General features: G+C 39.1%; 8 protein-coding genes across 8 annotated transcripts; 7 read left to right on the forward strand and 1 right to left on the reverse strand.

The window, feature by feature from the left end:
- Positions 1 to 735: 735 nt before the first annotated feature.
- On the forward strand, positions 736 to 8,913 carry ACC1 (acetyl-CoA carboxylase; the record flags this gene model as incomplete). The annotated part of the gene is made up of 2 exons (XM_043193483.1): positions 736 to 7,597; positions 7,820 to 8,913. The coding sequence occupies 2 exons, from the start codon at positions 736 to 738 to the stop codon at positions 8,911 to 8,913; spliced, it is 7,956 nt and encodes a 2,651-aa protein (XP_043047320.1).
- A 305-nt stretch (positions 8,914 to 9,218) lies between these two features.
- On the forward strand, positions 9,219 to 14,393 carry GSL2 (Gsl2p; the record flags this gene model as incomplete). The annotated part of the gene is made up of 1 exon (XM_043193484.1): positions 9,219 to 14,393. One exon carries the CDS (start codon positions 9,219 to 9,221, stop codon positions 14,391 to 14,393), a length of 5,175 nt encoding a protein of 1,724 aa, XP_043047321.1.
- A 193-nt stretch (positions 14,394 to 14,586) lies between these two features.
- On the forward strand, positions 14,587 to 15,543 carry YIH1 (uncharacterized protein; the record flags this gene model as incomplete). The annotated part of the gene is made up of 2 exons (XM_043193485.1): positions 14,587 to 15,255; positions 15,358 to 15,543. 2 exons carry the CDS (start codon positions 14,587 to 14,589, stop codon positions 15,541 to 15,543), a joined length of 855 nt encoding a protein of 284 aa, XP_043047322.1.
- Positions 15,544 to 16,398: 855 nt separating this feature from the next.
- On the forward strand, positions 16,399 to 19,227 carry PWP2 (snoRNA-binding rRNA-processing protein; the record flags this gene model as incomplete). The annotated part of the gene is made up of 2 exons (XM_043193486.1): positions 16,399 to 16,403; positions 16,446 to 19,227. The coding sequence occupies 2 exons, from the start codon at positions 16,399 to 16,401 to the stop codon at positions 19,225 to 19,227; spliced, it is 2,787 nt and encodes a 928-aa protein (XP_043047323.1).
- Positions 19,228 to 20,613: 1,386 nt separating this feature from the next.
- On the forward strand, positions 20,614 to 22,713 carry GSY1 (glycogen (starch) synthase; the record flags this gene model as incomplete). The annotated part of the gene is made up of 1 exon (XM_043193487.1): positions 20,614 to 22,713. The coding sequence occupies one exon, from the start codon at positions 20,614 to 20,616 to the stop codon at positions 22,711 to 22,713; it is 2,100 nt and encodes a 699-aa protein (XP_043047324.1).
- Positions 22,714 to 23,107: 394 nt separating this feature from the next.
- Positions 23,108 to 23,560, forward strand: LSM4 (U6 snRNA complex subunit; the record flags this gene model as incomplete). The annotated part of the gene is made up of 1 exon (XM_043193488.1): positions 23,108 to 23,560. One exon carries the CDS (start codon positions 23,108 to 23,110, stop codon positions 23,558 to 23,560), a length of 453 nt encoding a protein of 150 aa, XP_043047325.1.
- A 324-nt stretch (positions 23,561 to 23,884) lies between these two features.
- On the forward strand, positions 23,885 to 24,268 carry KQ657_002739 (uncharacterized protein; the record flags this gene model as incomplete). Its single annotated transcript, XM_043193489.1, has 1 exon — positions 23,885 to 24,268. The coding sequence occupies one exon, from the start codon at positions 23,885 to 23,887 to the stop codon at positions 24,266 to 24,268; it is 384 nt and encodes a 127-aa protein (XP_043047326.1).
- Positions 24,269 to 24,304: 36 nt separating this feature from the next.
- On the reverse strand, positions 24,305 to 25,480 carry KQ657_002740 (uncharacterized protein; the record flags this gene model as incomplete). Its single annotated transcript, XM_043193490.1, has 1 exon — positions 24,305 to 25,480. One exon carries the CDS (start codon positions 25,478 to 25,480, stop codon positions 24,305 to 24,307), a length of 1,176 nt encoding a protein of 391 aa, XP_043047327.1.
- Between the last annotated feature and the right edge of the window lie 489 nt (positions 25,481 to 25,969).

The raw sequence follows: 25,969 nt of genomic DNA on the forward strand, positions 1-25,969 counted from the left end.
GCTCATTTGAGAGTAAAGGTATAACCCAATACTTTTATATATATCACCATAGTGACTAAAGCACAGTATGTATATAGTGGAAGCAGTGCAGCATATAGTTGATGATCAATGGCATAACATAATGGTACAAGTGATACCGATGAAGAGATGATATGAGTGAACAGCAGTGAATCAATGATCAGCAGTGGAACAATGATGTGATACCAAAGGTAAGTGGATAGTTAATGTGGTCCAATGTGCAATGTCGTCTATGTCGTCTTGCCCTATGTCGTTCCATTCCGTGACAAAACACCTCAAGATCTTCAATTCCCTTGTCTTACACATCCGCTAAGACTTTGTTTGTTGACTATGTACACCGGTAATACCACCCCGCGCTGTACGACAATCCCAATATGTTACAAGAAACACCACCAAAGACATTATCATTATACGGCCACACCACACTCCTTGTCGCAGGGGTCAATGTCGTGCGATGCATGGAAAAAGTTCGTAATTGATTCGGGTAACCAGCTATTTTGATCTGGTTGTTACCACCCAATTGATACAAACAATCGAAAGGGTATCTCATTGATCCCTTGACATAACCCGCATTGTAATTATATAAATGGTGGTGGCTTCATTTATAATTTTTTGATTAATGATATTTTCAATTCACACCACTGCTTATGCTAAGGGGCCATCTAGTCACCAATCCCATTCCCATTCCCATTCCCATTCCCATATACAACTAATTGCATGCCTACCAGTAAATTTATCCCAGTGCTAAGTACTAACCAACGCTTTTATAGGTCGATCAAGGGATTGTTACTAGGTACGCTCTCAAGAAATCCAACTTTTGTATATAATTCCAATCGTCGACTTCATATATTCAAAAGAGTCTCCGATAACTTCATTCGTGCCAGAATGTCTGAAACAACTACAACTACTACTTCAAATGGTACGGCCGCCGCCTCTTCTGGCGGCTTGAGCCAGTCCACTCCTCCTCCAACAGACTATTCCTCCTTACACAAAGCATTGCCACCACACTTTATAGGTCTTAATACAATTGCTAATGCCGAGCCTAGTGTTGTCACTGATTTCGTCAAATCCCATCAAGGTCATACTGTCATCTCCAAGGTGTTGATCGCTAACAACGGTATTGCCGCAGTTAAGGAAATCAGATCTGTTCGTAAATGGGCTTACGAAACGTTTGGTGATGAAAGAGCCATTCAATTCACTGTTATGGCCACCCCGGAAGATTTAGAAGCTAATGCTGAGTATATCAGAATGGCTGATCAATTTGTTGAAGTCCCTGGTGGTACCAATAACAACAATTATGCCAATGTGGATTTAATTGTTGAAATTGCCGAAAGAACCGATGTTCATGCTGTTTGGGCTGGTTGGGGTCATGCTTCTGAAAACCCATTGTTACCAGAAAGATTGGCAGCTTCTCCTAAAAAGATTGTGTTTATTGGTCCTCCAGGTTCAGCTATGAGATCTTTGGGTGATAAGATTTCTTCTACAATCGTTGCCCAACATGCTAAGGTGCCTTGTATTCCTTGGTCTGGTACTGGTGTTGATGATGTTTTCATTGACGAACAAACTAACTTGGTCAGTGTCACTGATGAAGTTTACCAACAGGGTTGTTGTACTGGCCCAGAAGATGGGTTAATTAAAGCCAAAGAAATTGGGTTCCCCGTTATGATTAAAGCTTCTGAAGGTGGTGGTGGTAAAGGTATTCGTAAAGTTGATAGTGAAGAAAACTTTGTCACCTTATATAATCAAGCTGCCAATGAAATCCCCGGCTCCCCCATTTTCATTATGAAGTTAGCTGGTGATGCCAGACATTTGGAAGTCCAATTGTTGGCTGATGAATATGGTACGAATATCTCTCTTTTCGGTAGAGATTGTTCTGTTCAAAGAAGACATCAAAAGATTATTGAAGAAGCTCCTGTTACCATTGCAAACAAAGATACTTTTAATGCTATGGAAAACGCTGCTGTCAGATTAGGTAAGTTAGTCGGGTATGTTTCTGCTGGTACGGTGGAATACTTGTACTCTCATCTGGAAGATAAGTTTTACTTTTTGGAATTGAACCCAAGATTACAAGTTGAGCATCCTACAACCGAAATGGTTACTGGTGTCAATTTACCTGCTGCACAATTGCAAATTGCTATGGGTATACCAATGCACCGGATTCGTGATATCAGAACCATGTATGGTGTTGATCCTCATACATCTACTGAAATTGATTTTGAATTTAAGTCTGAAGATTCATTGAAGTCACAAAGAAGACCAGTTCCTAAAGGTCATACAACTGCTTGTCGTATTACATCTGAAGATCCTGGTGAAGGTTTCAAACCTTCAGGTGGTACATTACACGAATTGAACTTCCGTTCTTCTTCAAATGTTTGGGGTTACTTTTCTGTTTCCAATCAATCATCCATTCATTCTTTCTCTGATTCTCAATTCGGTCATATCTTTGCTTTTGGTGAAAACCGTCAAGTTTCAAGAAAACATATGGTAGTTGCTTTGAAAGAATTGTCTATCAGAGGTGATTTCAGAACCACAGTTGAATATTTGATTAAATTATTGGAAACTCCAGATTTTGAAGACAACACCATAACAACTGGTTGGTTGGATGAATTAATTACCAAGAAGTTAACTGCTGAAAGACCGGATCCAATTATTGCAGTCTTATGTGGTGCTGTGACTAAGGCTCATATTCAAAATGAAGAAGATAAAAAGGAATACGTTCAATCTTTAGAAAAGGGTCAGGTTCCAGGTAAGAACTTGTTGAAGACAATTTACCCAGTGGAGTTTATCTACGAAGGTTCAAGATACAAGTTCACTGCCACAAAGTCTTCTTCTGATACTTACACCTTATTTTTGAATGGTACCAGAAATGTTGTAGGAGTCAGACCATTATCTGATGGAGGTTTATTGTGTGCTATTGGTGGAAGATCTCATTCCGTTTACTGGAAAGAAGAAACTTCTGCTACCAGAGTTTCTGTTGACGGTAAGACTTGTTTGTTAGAAATTGAAAACGATCCTACTCAATTAAGAACTCCATCTCCTGGTAAGTTGGTCAAATACTTGGTTGAATCTGGTGATCATGTTGTCGCTGGTCAAGCATATGCTGAAGTTGAAGTCATGAAGATGTGTATGCCTTTAATCGCCCAAGAAAATGGTGTGGTCCTGTTGTTAAAACAACCAGGATCCACAGTTAATGCTGGTGATATATTGGCTATTTTGGCCTTGGATGATCCTTCAAAGGTTAAGCACGCTAAACCTTATGAAAATACTTTACCTGACTTGGGTGAACCAACTGTTCAAGGTAACAGACCCGTTCACAAGTTCCAAGCTTGTCATAACATTTTAAAGAATATTTTGAGTGGTTTTGACAACCAAATGATCTTGAATTCTACCATGAAGAGTATTTTGGAAGTCTTGAGAAATAAGGAATTGCCTTACTCTGAATGGCAATTACAAATCTCTGCCTTACACTCTCGGTTGCCTACTAAGTTGAATGATTCTTTGGCTCAATTAATTGAACGTACTGAATCAAGAGGTGCTGAGTTTCCTGCTAGACAAATTTTGAAGTTGATCCAAAAGGCAAGCTCAGAATCTGATGACTTGTTTGGTGCTATTGTTGCTCCTTTGGTCGAGATTGCTACCAAATATCAAAATGGTTTGTTGTCCTATGAATATCAATACATGGCTGATTTGATCAAAGAATACAATGCAGTTGAGTCTTTGTTTAGTGGTGCCAATGTAAGAGAAGAAGATGTGATTTTGAAGCTTAGAGATGAAAATAAGTCTGATTTGGGTAAGGTTGTATCCTTGTCCTTATCTCATTCTCGTGTTTCAGCCAAGAACAACTTGATCTTGGCCATTTTGGAAGAGTATCAAGATAAGATTCAAGCCAACCCAACTATTTCTGGTCCTCTCAGAGAAGAGTTGAAGAAGGTTGTTGAATTGGAAAACAGATCCTCTGCAAAGGTTGCATTGAAGGCCAGAGAAATCTTGATTCAATGTTCTTTACCATCGATCCAAGAAAGATCTGATCAATTGGAACATATTTTGAGATCCTCTGTTTCTGAAACTTCATATGGTGAATTCTACTCTCAACACAGAAACCCTAAGGTTGAGATCATTCAAGAAGTTGTTGATTCTAAGCACACTGTGTTTGATGTTTTGAACCAATTTTTGGTTTCCAATGACGAATGGGTTGCCATTGCAGCAGCAGAAGTTTATGTCAGACGTGCTTACAGAGCCTACACTTTGGGTAAGATCAGCTATGATTTTCAAGATCGTTTGCCAATTGTTGAATGGTCGTTCAAGTTACCAAGCATGCAAACTTTTGAGTTCAATGCTATTCAACAATTAAAGGGAGATTCATCTGCCATGAACAGAGCTGCTTCTGTTTCTGATTTGTCCTTTGTCACAGACAAGAAGGAACTGAAGAACAGATTAGGTGTTTTAGTTCCCTCTAGACATTTAGACGATGCTGATGAAATGCTTACCGTTGCCTTGGAGAAGTTACTGCCAGCTGACGCTATCACCTTCTCCACTCATGGTAAGACTCCGGAATTGTTGAACGTGGTTAATATTGTTGTCACTAGTGTTGATGGTTACATCACTGAGAATGAAATCTTGAACAAGATTCATGATATTTTGACTGAGTTCAAGGAAGATTTGATACAATCTGGTGTTAGAAGAATTACTTTTGTGTTGGCCAATCACGTTGGTACTTACCCCAAGTATTATACTTTCACTGGACCTGAATACGAAGAAAATAAAGTCATTCGTCACATTGAACCAGCCTTGGCTTTCCAATTGGAATTGGGAAGATTGGTCAACTTTGATATCAAGCCTCTTTTCACTGACAATAGAAATATCCATGTCTATGAATGTGTTGGTAAAAATGCTCCATCCGATAAGAGATTCTTTACCAGAGGTATTGTGAGAACAGGAATCATTCGTCCTGACATTTCACTTAGTGAGTACTTGATTTCCGAATCCAACCGTTTGATGTCTGATATTTTAGATGCTTTGGAAATTATTGATACCTCCAACTCTGATTTGAATCATATTTTCATCAATTTCTCCAATGTCTTCAACATTTTACCTCAAGAAGTTGAAGCTGCTTTTGCTTCTTTCTTGGAAAGATTCGGAAGAAGATTGTGGAGATTAAGAGTCACTGGTGCTGAAATTAGAATTGTTTGTACCGATCCTCAATCTGGTGCTTCATTCCCATTACGTGCTATCATTAGTAATGTTTCTGGTTATGTTGTCAAGTCCGAATTGTACATGGAAGTCAAGAACAATAAGGGTGAATGGGTCTTCAAGTCTATTGGCCAACCAGGCTCAATGCATTTGAGACCTATTTCTACTCCTTACCCTGCCAAGGAATCCTTACAACCCAAACGTTACAAGGCTCACAATATGGGGACTACATTTGTCTATGATTTCCCTGAATTGTTCCGTCAAGCCACTATTTCCCAATGGAAAAAGGGTAACAAGAACCCAAAGATTCCAAAGGATGTTTTCACCTCTCTTGAATTGATTCAAGACGATGAAACTGGAGATTTGACTGCTGTCGAAAGGGAGCCTGGCTGGAACAAGATTGGTATGGTCGGTTTCAAGGTTACTGCAAAGACACCCGAATACCCAAGAGGTCGTCAATTTATTATTGTTGCTAATGATATCACCCACAAGATTGGTTCATTTGGTCCTCAAGAAGATAACTACTTTAACAAGTGTACTGAATTAGCTAGGAAGTTAGGTATTCCAAGAATCTATCTTTCTGCTAACTCTGGTGCCAGAATTGGTATTGCCGAAGAATTGGTTCCATTATTCAAGGTTGCCTGGAATGATCCTAATGATCAACAAAAGGGTTTCCAATACTTGTATTTGACCCCGGAAGACAAGAAGGCCATTGATGATTCTGGTAATGGGTCGACCATTGCAACTGAAAGAGTAGTTGAAAATGGTGAAGAAAGATTTGTCATTACTCACATCATCGGTGCTGAAGATGGTTTAGGTGTTGAATGTCTTAAGGGTTCTGGTTTGATTGCTGGTGCAACTTCCAGAGCTTACAAGGATATTTTTACCATCACCTTGGTAACATGTAGATCTGTTGGTATTGGTGCTTACTTGGTCAGATTGGGTCAAAGAGCCATTCAAATTGAGGGCCAGCCTATTATCTTGACTGGTGCTCCTGCTATCAACAAATTGTTGGGTAGAGAAGTTTATTCTTCTAACTTACAATTGGGTGGTACTCAAATTATGTACAGAAATGGTGTTTCCCATTTAACTGCTTCTGATGATTTGGCTGGTGTTGAAAAGATCATGGAATGGATGTCTTATGTTCCTGCTAGTAGGGACATGCCAGTTCCTATTTTGGAATCTGAAGACAAATGGGACAGAGATGTCGAATACATGCCTTCAAAGAGTGAACCATATGATGTTAGATGGATGATTGAAGGTCGTACTTTGGAGAATGGAGATTTCGAATCTGGATTGTTTGATAAGGAATCATTCCAAGAAACATTATCTGGTTGGGCTAAGGGTGTCGTTGTTGGTAGAGCTAGACTTGGTGGTATCCCCATGGGTGTTATTGGTGTTGAAACCAGAGTTGTGGAGAATTTATTCCCTGCTGATCCTGCCAACCCTGATTCAACTGAAGTTATGATTCAAGAAGCTGGTCAAGTTTGGTATCCTAATTCTGCTTTCAAGACTGCTCAAGCCATTAATGATTTCAACAATGGTGAACAATTACCATTGATGATCTTAGCTAACTGGAGAGGGTTCTCTGGTGGTCAAAGAGATATGTACAATGAAGTTCTTAAGTATGGTGCATTCATTGTTGATGCCTTGGTTGATTTCAAACAACCTATTTTCACCTATATTCCTCCTACCGGTGAATTAAGAGGTGGTTCCTGGGTTGTTGTTGATCCTACTATCAATGCCGATATGATGGAAATGTATGCCGACACAGAATCCAGAGGTGGTGTCTTAGAACCAGAAGGTATGGTTGGTATCAAGTTTAGACGTGATAAGTTATTGAGTACCATGTCAAGATTGGATCCCACCTATGCTAATTTGAAGAACCAATTGAATGCCTCTAAGGCAGGATCAGAAGAACATTCTCAAATCTCTGCCAAGTTAGCAGCCCGTGAAAAGGCCTTGATGCCTATTTATGCTCAAATCTCTGTTCAATTTGCTGATTTGCATGACAGAGCTGGTCGTATGGTTGCCAAGGGGGTTATCAAGAAGGAAATCAAATGGCAGGATGCCAGAAGATTCTTTTTCTGGAGATTACGTCGTCGTTTGAATGAAGAGTACGTCTTGAAGTTGATCAGTGGTCAAGTCAAGGACGCTACCAAGTTGGAGAAGGTTGCCAGATTGAAGAGTTGGATGCCAACTATTGATTATGACAATGATGAAGAAGTTAGTAACTGGATTGAACTGAACCACACCAAGTTACAAAAGCGTATTGAAGAATTGAAGGCTGAGTCTTCTAGAAAGAACATCACCAAACTTTTGAAACAAGATGCTTCTGCTGTTGATGCCGTTAAGGATTTTTTGTCTTCACTTTCTGATGAGGAAAGAAGTAAGTTTATAGGCTCTCTTTAGTCACGCGGCAAAACTCACGTGACACAATTGGTTTCTCGCCTGAAAGAGTAATAATTTTGCACCCAAATATTTTTATATACAATTACATATACATATTTTGTTCTTTACATTCTTTACAGTATGTTGTTGATATTTGTAATCTTGATGTCCAACGTATGTCTCGGACTTAACTATTTGGTTTCTCTTAAACCCACCGAAGATTTGGACTCCTTCTTCCTATACGAAGACACTCATTATCGTGAACCCGATCGGATCCGGTCGCTTATTAGCAAGCGGTTCTCTATAGGCAACTTTTCAGCGTTCAGAGGCGAGTTCTCTAAGCTGGTTTTGACTCGGTTGAAGAAGTGTCCGATGGTTGCCGCCATCACACCCGATATTGAAGTCAATGCCTTTGGAAATGTCGTTGTCCAAGATGAAGCGCCCAGACACCTTGCACGGATATCCCAAAGAGATACCTTAGAACCTGGAGATAGTTACTGTTACTACTATGATGATGATCTCCAAGGTCACAAGATCAACGCATATGTTATTGATAGTGGAGTGGAAACAGATCACCAGGAGTTTGACGGTAGAGCCGTATTCGGAATTGATCTTACGCTGGAAGGACCTGGAGATAAGAACGGCCATGGCACTCATGTTGCCGGTACCATTGGATCCAAGACGTACGGAGTTGCAAAAAGGGTTCTGCTTATTGACGTCAAGGCTCTTGATGGTAATGGCATTGGGAGTCTCAGTACAATAATCTCTGGCATTGAATTTGCTGTAAGGCACCGCCAGAATAGTGGTCGACACGGTGTGGCCAATCTTTCTTTGGGGTCCACTAAGAATTCCGTTCTAAACAGTGCGATTAAGGCAGCAGCCGATTCCGGATTGGTGGTGGTAGCAGCTGCTGGAAACTCGAACGAGAACGCGTGCTACACAAGTCCTGCCAGCTCACCGTATGCCATTACCGTGGGGGCCATCGATGATTCCACAGATACCATAGCACCCTTCTCCAATTGGGGAGAATGCGTTGATGTTTTCTCGAGTGGAGTGTATGTATACAGCGTCAATTACCAAGACGCTAAACATCCTCATATCCTTTCCGGTACGTCAATGTCATCTCCTGTAATCGCCGGGATAGTGGCCAATATGCTTAGCGAGGGCATTGAACCGTGGGACATTAAGGATCAGTTGATCAAACGGTCCACCACAGATGTGATACCTAAAAGGTCGTTCCTCTTCCGTCGGAAGACCCCAAATAGAATAGCGTACAGTGGTGAACCAGATTCTGATGAATCAGATGATGAATAGAGTATCTTGTACGTAGGATACTGTACGGTAATACGCTATGATACAGTGTGCGGCTGTACCCATACCCATTCGATTCGCACTATAAAAGGACGCGAATCTTCCCCCTCCCCGATAATATTTATATCTGTTTCCACTATTCTTCTTTACAGTAAAATGGGGTTCACGTCTCATCTGAGGTTCAGTGTGAGACCAGTAGATTCAGATAGCGAAGCCAAACGTATGATGATAGAATGAGAATTGTAGTTATTACGACATACCTGTATACTAACAAAAGTGCCTTTTTGCAACCAGTACTCCAAGGAATTATGAGCAGTAATGTTGTTCCATTAAGTGGCTTCAAAACACCATTTGTCACCTCAAGCAGATGGTCAGATATCAATTACACCGAGGGCCATCTCCATGAAGGTGCCAATGCTACCCGGGCTCCCGGAAATAAGTTTGCTGAGGCCACTGCCTATGAAATGTTTAATAAGGAATATGAACCATATCCTGCTTGGGGACCTCCTAATGAAGTCCCCATATCAAAGAAAGATATAGAGGCAATTTTCATAGATCTTATGGAAATATTTGGGTTCCAAGAAGATAATGTTAAGAACTCCTTTGATTTGATGATGAGATTGCTTGATTCAAGAGCTTCTCGTATGAGTCCAAGTCACGCCTTGAAACTGATCCATGCAGATTATGTATCTGGAATTAACGCCAACTTTAGAAAATGGTATTTTGGTGCCATGCTTGATGTTGATGATGACATTGGGTTTGCTTCTTCTAAATCTTGTAACACAACATTAGAGGAACGAGAAGCTTATTGGGTAAGTAACATGACCAATATTGGTGTCCATGAATGCACTAATCACATAGCGTTGTATATTATGTGTTGGGGAGAAGCTGCAAACATAAGGTTCATGCCTGAATGTCTTTGTTTTATATTCAAATGTTGCTGTGATTCTTATTACTTTATTAAAGAGGAGGGTATATCAAAGCCCTTAAGTAATAGTTTTCTTGATCATACTATCAAACCTTTATATGAATTCTACTATAACCAATGCTATATCACTGTGAATGGGATTCCTCAGAGAAATAACAAAGATCATAAGGATATTATTGGATATGACGATATGAATCAATTGTTCTGGTATAGGAAAGGTTTAGAAAGAATCTGTCTCAGCGAAAATAATACTAAACTTATGAGTTTCCCCCCAAGAGAACGTTACTCAAAGTTGAATAAAGTAGTATGGAAGAAAGCTTTTAGAAAGACTTTTTATGAAAAGAGATCTTGGCTACATGTTATTTCCAATTTTAACAGAATATGGATAATTCATATATCCATGTTTTGGTATTATACAAGTTTCAATGCTCCGTCACTCTATGCTAAAAATTATCGACAAGCGTTTAACAACAAACCCACAACAAAAGCAATTCTCTCCATTATGTCTCTTGGTGGTGCTATTGCTGCTGCTCTTACGTTGTTCTCTGTTATTTGTGAACTCATATTTGTACCTAGGACTTGGCCTGGTGCAAAACCAGTTTTGAAGAGAATTGTTTTCCTCTCAACAATGTTAACTGCAAATTCTCTACCCACTTGGTATTTGCTTTCAGAATCCGATCAGCGGCAAACAGCAACGGAGTTAACCATTGCAACTATCGAATTTGTCTTTTCCATTATTACAGTGGTATATTTAGTTATTACACCCTCTGGACAGCTTTTCAATTCTAATATCGTTGATCACAGAAGAGAAACATTTTCACATAAAAGCTTTGTTTCAAACTTTTACAAGTTAAACGGTAGCAGCAGATTAACATCTGTTGGAATGTGGTGCGGTGTTTTCTTTTCAAAGTTTGTTGAATCCTATTTCTTTTTAACTCTCTCCCTTAGAGATCCAATAAGGGAACTAGGGATGATCAAAATCTCCAAGTGCACAGGTGATTACCTATTCGGAGCTATTTTATGTCAATATCAAGCATGGATATTGCTATTCCTAATCTTAATTACGGATTTGGTGTTATTCTTTCTCGACACATATCTTTGGTACATTGTTTGGAACACAGTTTTCTCCGTTTGCAGATCATTCTATATTGGAGTGTCCATTTGGACACCTTGGAGAAATATCTTCTCTGCTTTACCTAAACGTATATTTTCAAAGATTATTTGTGGGAACCTGAAGAGTATTCGAGCAAAGGTAGCAGTTTCTCAGATATGGAATTCAATTGTCATTGCAATGTACCGTGAACATTTGCTTTCTCTCGAGCACGTTCAAAATTTGATCTACAGAGAAATAAGAATCGAAGGGAGTGAGGACAAAGCATTCTTGAAAGAACCCAACTTCTTTGTTTCTCATGAAGATCAATCCTTGAGTTTTGGTTTGTTTACACAACCTTCTGAAGCACAACGTCGAATCACGTTCTTTGCCCAATCCTTAGCAACACCAATGCCCAGTGTGACTTCCTCTAGTTCAACACCCACCTTTAGTGTATTAATTCCCCATTACGGAGAAAAAATTATACTTGCTTTGAAGGAAATCATAAGAGAAGAAGAGAAATACTCCAACATCACCTTGTTAGAATATTTAAAGCTGTTACACCCCTTAGAGTGGTCCTGCTTCGTGAAAGATACAAAGCTATTAGCGGAAGAATTCGCAACCGATACTTCTTCCACAGGAAACTCAATGGTTGATAATAAACAAGACTTACCTTACTATTGCGTTGGATATAAAGTTGCTACCCCAGAATATATTACTCGAACTAGAATTTGGGCTTCCCTCAGAGCCCAAACTTTGTATCGAACAGTTGCTGGGTTTATGAACTATTCTCGTGCAATAAAGCTTCTTTATGACGTTGAAAATCCACAATACGAAGATGAAGATGACGAATATATACGTCTTGAGAAAGCTGCTGTAATGGCTCTCAGAAAGTTCCGAATCGTTATATCCATGCAAAATATGAAACATTTTGATTCTAATGAAAATGAGAACAAAGAATTCCTCCTAAGAGCATACCCAGAGCTCCAGATTTGTTATTTAGATCACGATATTGATCCTCAGAGTAGTGAATTGGTATATTATAGTTCTTTGATTGACGGAACATGTCTGTTGTCTGAAACAGGAGATCGAGACCCAAAATACAAAATCAGATTGCCAGGAAATCCAATTCTTGGTGACGGTAAGTCTGACAACCAAAATATGGCTATTATCTATACTCGAGGTGAATATCTTCAATTAATTGATGCAAATCAAGATAATTATCTCGAAGAATGTTTGAAAATAAGAAGCGTTTTGAATGAATTTGAAGAAGTTCAACTACCCTTGGATCCAATTGGGCCAGATAACAGTGGGACGGATTATTCTCACCCTGTTGCAATTGTGGGCACCCGAGAATATATATTTTCAGAAAATGTCGGTATCTTAGGTGATGTTGCAGCTGGGAAAGAGCAAACATTTGGAACCCTTTTTGCCAGAACGTTAGCACACGTTGGTGGTAAACTACATTATGGTCATCCCGACTTCTTAAACGTGATCTTCATGACCACAAGGGGTGGATGTTCTAAAGCTCAAAAGGGATTGCATCTTAATGAAGATATCTATGCTGGAATTAATGCAATAACTCGTGGAGGAAGAATCAAACACTGCGAATACATGCAATGCGGCAAGGGAAGAGATTTAGGATTTGGCTCAATTTTAAACTTCTGTACCAAAATAGGAGCGGGTATGGGTGAACAGATGCTATCAAGAGAATACTTCTACTTGAGCAGTGAATTACCCCTTGACCGCTTTCTTTCGTTCTATTATGCACATCCTGGATTTCATATTAACAACTTATTCATCATACTTTCTATTAGTATGCTTTTACTTGTGGGTGTCAATTTATCAGCTTTGGTTTCTGAGTCAGTTATTTGTGAATACGATAGATTCCGCCCAATAACAGATCCCCGAAAACCACCAGGCTGTTACAACCTCATTCCAATTGTTCAATGGCTTGAACGGTCAATTTACTCTATTCTTATTGTATTCTCAATTGCTTTTATTCCACTTGCAGTTCAAGAGTTGACCGAAAGGGGATTTTATAAAGCCATTTCAAGACTTGGGAAACAGTTTGCTTCATTATCACCGACATTTGAAGTGTTTGTATGTCGCATATATGCACAATCTCTTGCTGGAGATATTGCTTCAGGCGGAGCAAAATATATTGCAACAGGACGTGGGTTTGCAACAGTAAGAGTACCATTTTCTATTTTATACTCGAGGTATGCAACCGAAAGTCTTTACTTTGGAGTATTCTGCGGAGTACTAGTACTTTTTTGTTCATTAGTAATGTGGAAATTACCATTGATATACTTCTGGTCAACTGCTGCTGGATTATTGCTTTCACCTTTTATCTTCAACCCCAATCAGTATTCCCCCAATCAGTTTTTGAAAGATTACAAACACTTCCTATTTTGGATCTTTAGTGGGAACTCAAAAGCAAGACTTAACTCATGGTCACAGTTTTCGAAAATGAGACGAGCCAGACAAGTTGGAGTAAAGAGAAGAACTGCCAATATTGATTTAGATATGGCCCACAATGTTAGGGTTTCTAGAATGTTAGCATTCATTACCGATGCAGCACTTCAATCAAGTATTATATTGGGTGTAGGATGTGCTTACCTTTTTGCTAACTCACAGAATGAAATCAGAGGAGCTATGCCTTCAAATTCTGTCTTGAGAATCTTGATAGTCGCATATGGACCCATTGCTGTCAATGTTATCATATTATTGGTTTTCCAGATCATTTCAATGATAACTGGTCCAATAATATCACTCATATTCCCATGGTATCCCTCTATTATTGCGTTCTTTTGCAGAATCTTAGGGTTGTTGTCTCATGTCATTGGGTTTCATCTCCTCTGTTATTTGCAGAACTACGACTTCTCAACCACAATCTTGGGTTTCTTGTTAGCATGTTGTTTGGTGAATCTATTGTTCATCTTCCTTAGAGTTTTGTTGAGTAAAGAATTTAGTCACGATTGCTCGAACAGAGCATGGTGGTCTGGTAAATGGCTTACTTCTGGTCTTGGGTGTCATATTATTACTCAAATACCTCGAGAGTTTCTTTGCAAAGTAATGGAGATGAGTGAGTTCTCGTTGGATTTCACGTTGGGAAATGCCCTATTTTTCATTCAGGTTCCTATCATTTTGATTCCATATGTTGATACCTGGCATTCTCTCATGTTATTTTGGCTCCACCCTAATCAACAACTAAGGCCTCCCATAATAGCCAAAAGGGAAAGACGCAAAGTGTTTTGGAACTTTGTCTTGTGTTCCACTTTATTCTTGTTCATGTTGTTGTTATCAACGAGCATAGTAACCTTTCCTTTGGTATTGGATAAGGCCCTTGATTTTAGCTTTGATGAATACGCACCACCATTTTTGATGGATTTGATGCAACCATATTCGGCGAAGTTAGCAAGGAAAGGTTTGCATGCCAACTTGGTCAAAACCTATTACTAGAAAGTTGGTACAAGTGTGCACCTTGAAGATTCAGAAAAGCTGTACGTGCGAAATGAGCTGAAAGAGTTAAAAATGGATTGTTTCTTTCGCATCTTCCTCAGAAGACTCACAGATCAATAGGAAAATGACCGTTGAGGAGTTGAAAGATGAGATAGACGCAATCAATGCCATATATCCCAATTCAACCCGAGAAATGGCAGAGCAACTTTATGAATGCATTATTCCTGAACATGAGAATTTGGTGATTCAATTAAGTTTCCCTGTTGAATATCCAGACCTGAAACCATGGTGTGTTCAGGCAGTTAGTCATAATCAAGCAAAATACCTGGATGCTTTATACATTGAGAGGAATGTTAATGAAGTTATTGATAGGCTTTTCGTACCTGGAATGGTAGTATTGTACGAACTATTTGAGGAATTGCAAGTATTTTTAGAGAAGTATAATGTTGAGGAGGTGTACCAAAGCAAAGAAACCAGTCCTCAAATACCAGAACTGAACGATAGAACAAGTGAAATAGATGCTCAAGCAAGCAAATTATCTAAACATATGGAGATATTGACCACTGAAGTATATGAACCTACAGCATTGTGGATCAAATCCGAACCCATTCTAGATAGAGGATCTACTTTTATAGCATTTGCCAGAGAGGTAAATTCCGTCGAGGAAGCAAAGGAATATCTTGATGATTTAGTAACAGATAAAAAGATTTCAAGAGCTGCTCATAATATCTCCAGTTGGAGAATCAAGGGGGAGAATGGTGTACAATATCAGGATTGTGATGATGATGGTGAAACGGCTGCTGGAGGTCGTCTTTTACATTTATTAACGGTGCGTATCATTTATTCAAGCTTGCTATGTGAGGTTTATTACAGGCATATCACACTGCTACAAGTCAATTGATCGAACTCCTATCATAACGATGGCTAATCCAATCAACAAGAATATACTAACTTTAGTTTCTAGATGATGAATGCTTGGAACTTGATTGTTGTAGTCAGCAGATGGTTTGGAGGTATTCATATTGGACCTGATAGATTCAAACATATTAACTCTTGTGCTCGTGAAGCAGTATTGAAAGGATCTTTCACCAGTGATTCTGCCCTTAAGATAAATACCGAAGCTACAGGGAAGCTCAAAAAGAAAAAATAACTGAATAAATACTAAGACGAACTTCCAAAAGAGTGCTCTGCATTTGGTGATAATTACGGAGTCCCCTTACTATAAGACTTCTGCTGGGTATTACGTTTAGAACGTTTCTTATCTGCACCCTGATCTACTTGTTTCCGCTTCTTCGAGTTTGCTTCTTTCTGAGGACATGTTTGTTAGTAAAATATTGTTCAACTTGGGGTTAAGAATTGCAGTAACATACCTTTTCATCGTCGAGTGACTCTCGCAAATTATTCAAATCGAGTTTGACCTTGTCTTCTTGTTGACTATTTGTTGTTGATGATGATTGTTGTTGTTCTTTTGGCACAAACGACCGTCTTCCACGTACTAGGGCTTCTGTGCAATCCCCAGAACCAAAGTTCTGAATCGATGCATATCCTATAGAAGTCACCTTGGTATTTTGTCGCAGTGACTTGATGCTCTTGACTATATTTGCGTTGCTCTTGGATGTCCACTCTGAACTGTCCGATGCTTTGGCCGCTTGTTCTCTGGAGATCTCCAAATCGGAGAGCTTGTTTGAGTTTAAAGATGATTTCTGCATGAACTTCATGTTCATTACACGCAGAGACAACCCACTCATTGTATTTTTATTATGCTTTATCTATGATCTATTGGGGATAGCTACTTTGGGTTACCATGATGATAATGTTCATTTAGTATACTAAAGTTCTATTAAGTTGGGGTCGTCCGAGAACCAAAAATATATGATCGAAAATTTTGTGCGATGCTCATCTGCCACCACAGTTAAGGTCTTTGATGTTAATGAGTATAAGCTTGCATTCGATTGTGTTTTATTTTTTGTCTGTCATTGATACAATTAGAGAGTGAAAAATAATCATGAAGTCTGATTTCAAGTTCACCAACTTACTAGGAACAGTTTACAGACAAGGTACACTCATCTTCACAAGCGATGGGCAACGGTTAATCAGTCCCGTTGGGAACAGAGTGAGTTGTTTTGACTTGGTGCAGAACACCTCATTCACATTTTCCTATGAACATCGTCGTAATATTGCATGTGTGGCATTAAACTCTCAGGAAACTTTGATGTTGACTGTGGATACTGATGGCCGAGCAATTTTGGTGAATTTTGTATCAAGACAAGTTCTTCATCACTTTAATTTTGGCGAGTCTGTCACAGAAATCAAGTTCTCTCCTCTGGGAGAATACTTTGCTGTGGCTGCTGGCCGTTTCATACAAGTTTGGAAAGTTCCAGGATTAGAACAAGACAGACAATTCCAACCATTCATACGACACCGCATATACAGTGGTCACTATAATGATGTGATTTCTGTTAACTGGTCAAAAGATTCCCGTTTCTTTATTTCAACAAGTAAGGATATGACCTCTAAAATATGGAGTGTTGATCTGTCCGAAAGAGATGTGCAATTCACAATGGCAGGACACCGTGACTATGTTGTCGGTGCCTTTTTCAATGAATCCCAAGACGTCATTTATACTGTTAGTAAGGATGGTGCTGTATTCCAATGGGAATACACCGTTAAGCCAGGTGATGAAGAGGACGAAGATGAAAGTGATAGTGATAGTGATGAAGAAATGGATAATGGCAACTCAGAAGTGGTAAAACAATCTAAACCCATGAGTTGGCGTATCACCCGTAAAGATTTCCTCCATAGTGATGCAAAGGTTCAAAGTTGTTGTTTCCATAGTGGCAGTCATTTGCTTGTTGTTGGATTGACTAATGGTTCCTTCAGACTTTATGATGTTGGTACAAGTGGTTCTACAGTTGGAGGCAGTGATTTCCAATTGATTCAACAATTGTCGATGGGACAAAACAGCATTGACACTGTCAGCATTAATTCCAGTGGGGAATGGCTTGCATTTGGTCTGAGTGCTTTGGGCCAACTTTTGGTTTATGAATGGATTAGTGAATCATATATTTTGAGACAACAGGGGCATTTTGATACCATGAACAAATGTGTCTACTCACCAGATGGATCTAGAATAGTGACTGCTAGTGATGATGGTAAAATTAAGGTATGGGATGTTGCCAGTGGGTTTTGTCTCTATACTTTCAGTGAACATACATCCAATGTCACTGATCTTGTATTTTCTAAGAAGGGTAATGTGTTATTCAGTTGCTCTCTGGATGGTACAGTTAGAGCATGGGATTTAATTCGGTTCCGTAACTTTAGAGTTCTTACTGCAGCTACAAGAGTACAATTCACTTGTGTGGCTGTCGACCCTAGTGGAGAAATTGTTGTGGCCGGTAGTCAAGATCTGTTTGAAGTTTACGTTTGGTCGGTTCAAACTGGCCAGCTCTTGGATAGTTTACAAGGGCACGAAGGGCCTATTTCATGTGTTAGTTTTGGAGCTGAAAATGGTGTGTTAGCTTCAAGTTCCTGGGATCAAACTGTTAGAGTATGGGATGTTTTCAACCGTGGTGAGCAAGTTAGAAACGAACCCATCAGTGTTGAAAGTGATGTACTTAGCCTTGTTGTTAGACCTGATGGTAAAGAATTGGCTGTGAGTACATTAAATGGACAAATATTGGGTTTTGATATCGATAGTACAAAGGAAAAATGGATGATTGATGTTAAGAGAGATATTCAACAAGGTCGTTATTTGGAGGATCGTTTTGAATCAAAGAATTCTGCAAGAGGAAAGAATTTCACAACCATTAGTTATTCATTTGATGGGTTAAGTTTAATTTGTGGTGGTCGAAATAACACAATTGCCATGTATGACTTGGCCAATCAAGTATTATTACGCAGATTCACAGTTTCTTTGAACATGACTATAAATGGGACACAACAATTGTTGAATTCATCTCGTATAGGGCAAGGTGGAGAAAGCCTTGATTTAATTGACCGTCAAGGTGAAGAAGAAGAATGGATCAACAGACTTGATAATTCATTGCCCGGATCTCATCGTGGAGGCTTGGATGAAAGAAATGTTAGGCCAGAAATTAGAGTCAACAGCATCACATATTCTCCTACCAGTTTATCATTTGCATGTGCCTCTACTGAAGGTTTATTATTGTATGGAGTTGATGATAGTGTTATTTTTGATCCATATGACTTAGACCTTGATGTTACACCCGAACTGATTGGTGAGCTTTTACAAGAGAGAGAGTACTTGCAAGCTATTGTTATGGCCCACCGCTTGAATGAGTGGAATGTTTTGGTACGTGTGTGGGAATCAATATCGTTATCAGATATTGAACTAGTGGCTCAAGGGTTCCCTGTTGTCTATTTAAACCGGATGTTTGGATTTTTGGGCGAGTTATTAGTGAAACGGGAAACCCATCATTTTGAATACGGTTTAGTTTGGATTAAGAGTTTGATCCAATGGCATGGTAAATACATTAACCAGCATAAAGCTATTTTCTCCAGTAATGTCAAGTTACTTCAAAGATGGTTGACTAGAGTTGGGAAGGAGTTGGTTTCTATTAACGAGAAGAATAATTATTTAACTACATTTTTACAAAGTGCCAGTACCAAGGCCAGCGAAAGCAGCACGCAACACCAACAGGAAGAAGAGGAAGATGTCGATGAAGATGACGAAGAAGAAGAAGGTGATGATGATGAAAGTGCGAATGATAGTGAATTTGAAGGATGGTTTGGTGCTGAGGCCAAGACGGGAATAAAACCATTTGCTGAAAGTGAGGATGACAGTGATGATGACGACATCAATATTGATACGTAAGGGGATTGTGAATGAAAGTACGTTGTTATAGAATTATAGTTAAGAGTAGACTATATGGAATAATAGTGTGTTTGCGTAAAAGCTCGGAACAATCTAACCGAAATATTCCGGAATAGTAACGAGTAGATGTACTATTTTGCAATTATGCGCTTAGAAAGGCGAATGTGACACAAAGGTCAGGGAACACTTGCCTATAAGGCTTTGTGACACATTTACCCCACATTTATTACCCATTGCGTGGGGGAAGTGGATATAAATGCGGAAGTAGGTGAGCCGGAAGGTTGGTGTGGTGAGTTAATCCGGTGTAAGGGAACATCAATAAGAGATGGCGGGGTCTAATGTTGGACTAGGGACCCCGCGCTGGTACGAATGAGACTACTTGATTAAGAAATAGAATATTGGTTGCTAACAGCGAGGACTTAAGGGAATGACATCAAAATTTTATTTCTATCACCAAAATAGCTGCTGTACTTTAATTGAACCCTACGATTGTCAAAATTGGAATTTGGGTATGTACTTCAGTCGTTTAAATTGTTCCCGACCGGAAAAAAAGTTTAAATAAACATATGTAAAGACAGTAAAGTATTACTTTTCCGATTCAACTGGAAGTAGCAGACATACATGTATACACACATATACACACATATACACACATATACACACACATATATATATATATGTATGTATGTGGAAATGTGTCGATAATGTAGTGACAGTTATATAATGATAAAGGGACTTTTGCAAAGATGGTATCGGAGAAGTGGATACCGCTTTATAGCCGTTCGTTGAAACCGGCATGCAGAATGGTGGGGTAATGCAGGAGTCTCCTGACGACACCCACGACCCAGCGACGACGAACAGCGAAAACCAGCATTGACCACAATGGTATACAGTACGGCCCTAAAAGTTGGTTTGTTGGTGCGCTAGGGGGAATGGAGCGGACAAAGAAAGATTACATCAGACAAGAGCATAGTGTATAGCTAGGATTGATGACAATTGATATGACTGTGGTCTATATAGCGGATGGGCAATATGCAGTATGGTATTGGGGGAGCTCACCGAAACGATATACTAAACCATTATAGTATAACACAGTAGTCTATAATTGGACTACACTATAGTAACTCATACTGTCCTATACTATCTTATGCTTCACTATATATTACTTTACTTTCTTAGAGTGCAGTAGAGTCTAAAACTCATACTGAATTCTACTCCTATACTGTAATATACTGTAGTAGGATCTCTCCACAATTGTATGAGTATAAATTGTCCAAACGTCCAACCCCCGCGCGAAAATTCGCTATAAATACCCCTCCAATCCCCCCTTGGGTTTTTTCTAAGAGTGAAAGACACCACCAACTGGAGGAGCATACTTTTGTTACTATGACCAGAGACATCAAAAACCACTTACTCTTCGAGGTGGCCACTGAGGTTGCCCACAAAGTGGGAGGGATCTATTCAGTGTTGAAATCCAAAGCTCCTATCACCGTGGCCGAATATAAAGAACGGTATACTTTAATTGGTCCCTTACATGATGAATCTGCTGCCATTGAAGTGGAAGAATTACCTGTGAAAGACCCTAAAATCAAAGCTGCCTTGGATCAAATGAGTGAAAGAGGAATCCGTTGGTTATATGGTAGATGGTTGATTGAAGGAGCCCCAAGAGTTCTTTTGTTTGATATCTGGTCTGCTGCATATAACTTGAATGATTGGAAACTGGATATGTGGAACATTGCCGGAATCCCCACTCCTGATCATGATCAAGAAACTAATGAAGCCATTCTTTTGGGTTATTTGGTGGCTTGGTTTCTTGGAGAATTGACTTATCATGACCAAGAAAGAGCGGTGATTTGTCATTGTCATGAATGGTTGGCTGGTGTTGCCTTACCTTTGTGTCGGAAGCGTAGAATTGATGTCTCCACCGTTTTCACTACTCATGCTACGTTATTGGGAAGATACTTGTGTGCTGGGTCCACCGATTTCTATAATAACTTGTCGAATTTCGATGTTGATGCTGAAGCAGGTAAAAGAGGAATTTATCATCGGTACTGTATTGAAAGATCAGCTACTCATTCTGCTGATGTTTTCACCACTGTTTCTCAAATCACTGCTTATGAATCCGAACATTTGTTAAAGAGAAAACCTGATGGTGTCTTACCCAATGGGTTGAACGTTGTTAAGTTCCAAGCAGTTCATGAATTCCAAAATTTGCATGCTATTAAGAAAGCTAAGATTAATGAATTTGTTAAAGGTCATTTCTATGGTCATTATGACTTTGATTTGGATAATACCTTGTACTTTTTCATTGCAGGTAGATATGAATTCCGTAATAAGGGTTGTGATTTCTTTATTGAATCCTTAGCTCGTTTGAATCATCGTTTGAAGGAAGCTGGTTCTAAAATGACGGTTGTGGCCTTTATCATTATGCCAGGTAAAACTCATTCTTATACTGTGGAAACTTTGAAGGGTCAAGCTGTTGTCAAACAATTAGAAAACACCATTGGTGAAGTTCAAAAGAAGGTTGGTGAACGTTTATTTGAGTATTGTGCTCGTTTCCCCAATACACAACATGCACCAGGTTCAAATGAAGTGCCCTCCATTGATGAATTGATTAAGCCAGCAGACAGAGTCTTGTTGAAGAGAAGAATCTTTGCCTTAAAGAGAGATGGGTTACCTCCAATCGTTACCCATAACATGGCGGATGATAACACCGATCCTATCTTGAACCAAATCCGTCGTGTTAGATTGTTCAACACCCCAGAAGATAGAGTTAAAATTATTTTCCATCCTGAATTCTTGAATGCTAACAATCCAATCTTATCCCTTGATTATGACGAATTTGTTAGAGGTTGTCATTTGGGTGTTTTTCCTTCATATTATGAACCATGGGGTTACACACCTGCTGAATGTACTGTTATGGGTGTTCCATCTATTACTACCAATTTATCAGGATTTGGATGTTATATGGAAGATTTGATTGAAAACACCAATGATTATGGTATTTACATCGTTGATAGAAGAATGAAGGCTGTTGATGAATCTATCAATCAATTGTGTGACTTTATGTTTGATTTTGCTCAAAAAACCAGAAGACAACGTATCAATCAACGTAACAGAACAGAACGTCTTTCTGATTTGTTGGATTGGAAACGTATGGGATTGGAATACATTAAGGCTCGTCAATTGGCTTTGAAGAGATCATATCCAGATAAATTTAAGAATGGATCCAATCCATTCAATAATCTGGAAGCTCTTAAATTGACTAGACCTTTATCAGTTCCTGGATCTCCTCGTAACAAAGGGTTGATGACTCCTGGTGATTTGGGTTCATTACAAGAAGCTCAAGAGAGTTTGAACACTGAAGATTACATTGGATTCAGGTTAGGTCTTGGTCAAAATGGTGATAATGAGGATGAAGATGGAGAAGACTCAGGGTATCCCTTGACATTAAGAGGCAATAGCATTCCTCCACCTGAAGAATAATAACTTTGTTAAAAAATGACTTAGAAAAAGAAAACAAGATTTTCATTTTATAATTTCTGTTGGTTCAATTCACTTAGACGAGCTTGATTACTCGTTTTTACATACATAATGCTATTATTATCATATTAAATTACTATTGTAGGAAATAGGAGAAATTGCCAAATATAGTGAATATAGTTGCATTATTACATAAGCAACAGACAATACCCATTTGGGCTAAACTGAATGTTGAAATCACAACGAAAAAAAAAACTTTCAGAAATTAAAGATATAAGCCAAAGAACTATATATCAATAATACGACTAGTGATAATGGTATGTTAAAAATGTGACGACTCATAATTACTGGCCACTGAATAATTACTAACCAAAAGCAGTTGCCTTTATATTTGTTGATGTCTGCGAAGACCAAGCAGATTTTGATTGAGTTGAAAAATGGAGAGACCTTGAATGGAGATTTGGTCAACTGTGATTCGTGGATGAACATGACATTAAGCAATGTCGTACAAACCAGTTCTCTGGGCAACAAGTTCCTTCAGATCCCGGAGATTTACGTTAGAGGGAACCATATCAAGTTTATGAGAATTCCAGATGAGATCATGGATTATGCTAAGGAACAACAGCAACTCAACCAAGAGCAACGGAACCGGAACTTTAATAAGAGAAGACCCAACTTTAGAGATACTCGAGAAAGAAGACAAAGCCAGGGCAGAGGTGGATACAATAGCAATAACAATAACAATAGCAACAATAACAGCAGTCATAGTAATAATAATGGTGGTGGTAATAATAGTGGACGTAGGAACCAATCAGGGAACTTCCATCGTGGAGTACCACAATCACAATAGGTTTATGTATTATATATTAATATATTATTGGGGTATAATAGAATGTAGTAGTATGGGTAGAGTTGTAAGGTACTCTAGTGTATGATACGTGCATTGACAGGGTAGTATATACAATTTATAATACAATTCGCCGGTGTAAATTTCAGTACAGCGACGTATATTTGAGCATTCGCATAATGTATATTCACCGTATTTTGTTAATGGGTGCAAAAGGTATCAAAGCACTTCTTCTATCACACACTTCTTACTATCACACACTATCGTCTTACTATCACACACTAACGTCTTAATATCTTCTACTCATCTCAATCAACTTTAACATCAATGGAATATGTTCCGATGGATGCTAAAAGTTCTAGTGGTTCTAATTCTAATCTCTTATTTGCCGATTTAGATCTGCCGCCGATCATCAAAAGAGGTCTATTCAGAGGCATGAGCAATACCAGATCGTCCATGTGCTGGAAATGCAAACAAAAGAAGAACGAGTTAATCCCTGATCATTCATGTCAAATGTGTCAAACCATATGTTATGTCAGTTCACCTCTAAGAAACGAACAACAAGACCATACTCATGATGATCTGGACGACCCTGAAAAGGAGTATAGAGATAAGGTTGACAACATTGCTAAAACTCTTCTGAGGCTAATGAAAGATCTACTTCCACATGTTAGTGATAAACCAAATCACAAGCTAATCGAAAGTACATAACTAGTTCCATAATTACTTCCATAATTAGCTCTATAATTAACCCCAGCTCTTTAAATCTTCACGATATGATATTTCATTGATTAACCCATTCAAATTCCGATGTGAATCATCTTCATCATCATTATCACCAGGTTTAACGCCAAACTTCTGAGATAACCGTTCGTTCCAGCCTTCTTTGAAACTATCGGGACTCTCAAAGATATCATTGATACATTGTTCTGGAGGATAATTCAATAGTGTATGAAGCTCAGGGTCCCAAGTACTTTCCAATACCCTCTTATATAAAGTACTAACCAATGTATCCATTATCAACGGTTGTTCAATACTATTGTTAGCAGCAGAAACAGGAGCAGCAGTGGTAGTTTTTGTTGTATTCTTTTGAACTGAGCCATCACTATGGGTGGTTCCATTGCCTCCAGATTGACTACTATGGGTATCGCCTCCTCCAGTAAGAACTTCATTGAAGCCGGAGAATACATTCTTCCGCTCAAATACCGGAACGTTAAACGTTGGAGACGCCAGAGCCTTCTTCGCTCCTAAGGAACTACTGGTTGTAGTAGTTGTTGTTGTTGCCGTTGTGGGTGAACCAGTCAGATTGGACAAATCCTCAACCTGAAGATTGGTATGAAACTCAACATCCGGAGGGATCTCCTTCAACAGAACAGTCACACTAAGAATGGAATTAACCTTGGAATCTCGTAGCAAGTATTTGGACGTCTTGGGTTCTCGGAAGTTAAGATACTCCGAAAGATTAATGTCTACTTTCCCCAATGTGTCATAATGAAGATGATTATATGATTGTGACGACCGCAGCATCAGCAGCTCCGATTGCTTGCTGTTGGGTACCGGAGATGTCCGAGTGTACACTGTGAAATAGGCATGTTTGCTACCAATAAGATTCTCTGACTTCTTAACGGGGAACTTCAAGTTACATGTCACTTTACAGTTGAAAGCACATTTGAAGTTATGGATCTTCCGGAGTCCCGTAGAAACAGATACTCCGGAAGGTGATGATGATGAACTAATTGTAGCAGATGGACCGTTGCCATTAGACAGATCTGAATTCACAGTCGTTTTGTTCCGGGTTAAGGAGAATCCTCGTTTATCACCTATTCTTAATTCTAAACCGCACTTACCACTTAATTGGGGGATATTAGATAATTGGTTAATGGTCATTTCAAGCCTGAATCGGGCCTTATCTGAATGGAGCATGGCGGATAAAAGGAAGTAGTAAACAGTATGTAAATATATGTTTCCCAAGAGTCATAAAGCAATAATGCTTTAATTGAGCCCAACGGTCCAGACCTGTTCCTTAAATAATTTCGACTCCATGCTCACTGGACACGTATTACTTTAATAGGCAAATGTAGACGCAGTACCTGCTTCACTTAAGAATGAAGCCCCTGTATTGATATTCATCGCGACATTTTGGCGAGATCCCGCAATCCTACAATAAACGCGTACTGCACCGCTCAACGTCCCACGACATTTGTGTCCAGTGTCGCGCTGCCCCATTCTGTTTATTGTTTCAGTTCAAAAAGCCTTACACCCCATATCATCAATTACATTACTATTCTTCCTTAACGGAGTTCTTTCTAGCACGACACTTTGAAGCGGAGCCGGAAATCATCCAGTGGGGTTGAAACCGGAGTAGAACCTGACCAAAAGGCTTTAAGCCAATCAGCAATAATAACTCCATCC

Source organism: Scheffersomyces spartinae, assembly GCF_019049425.1.
Source record: "Scheffersomyces spartinae strain ARV_011 chromosome Unknown scaffold_23, whole genome shotgun sequence".
Lineage (NCBI taxonomy): Eukaryota > Fungi > Ascomycota > Pichiomycetes > Serinales > Debaryomycetaceae > Lizanozyma > Lizanozyma spartinae.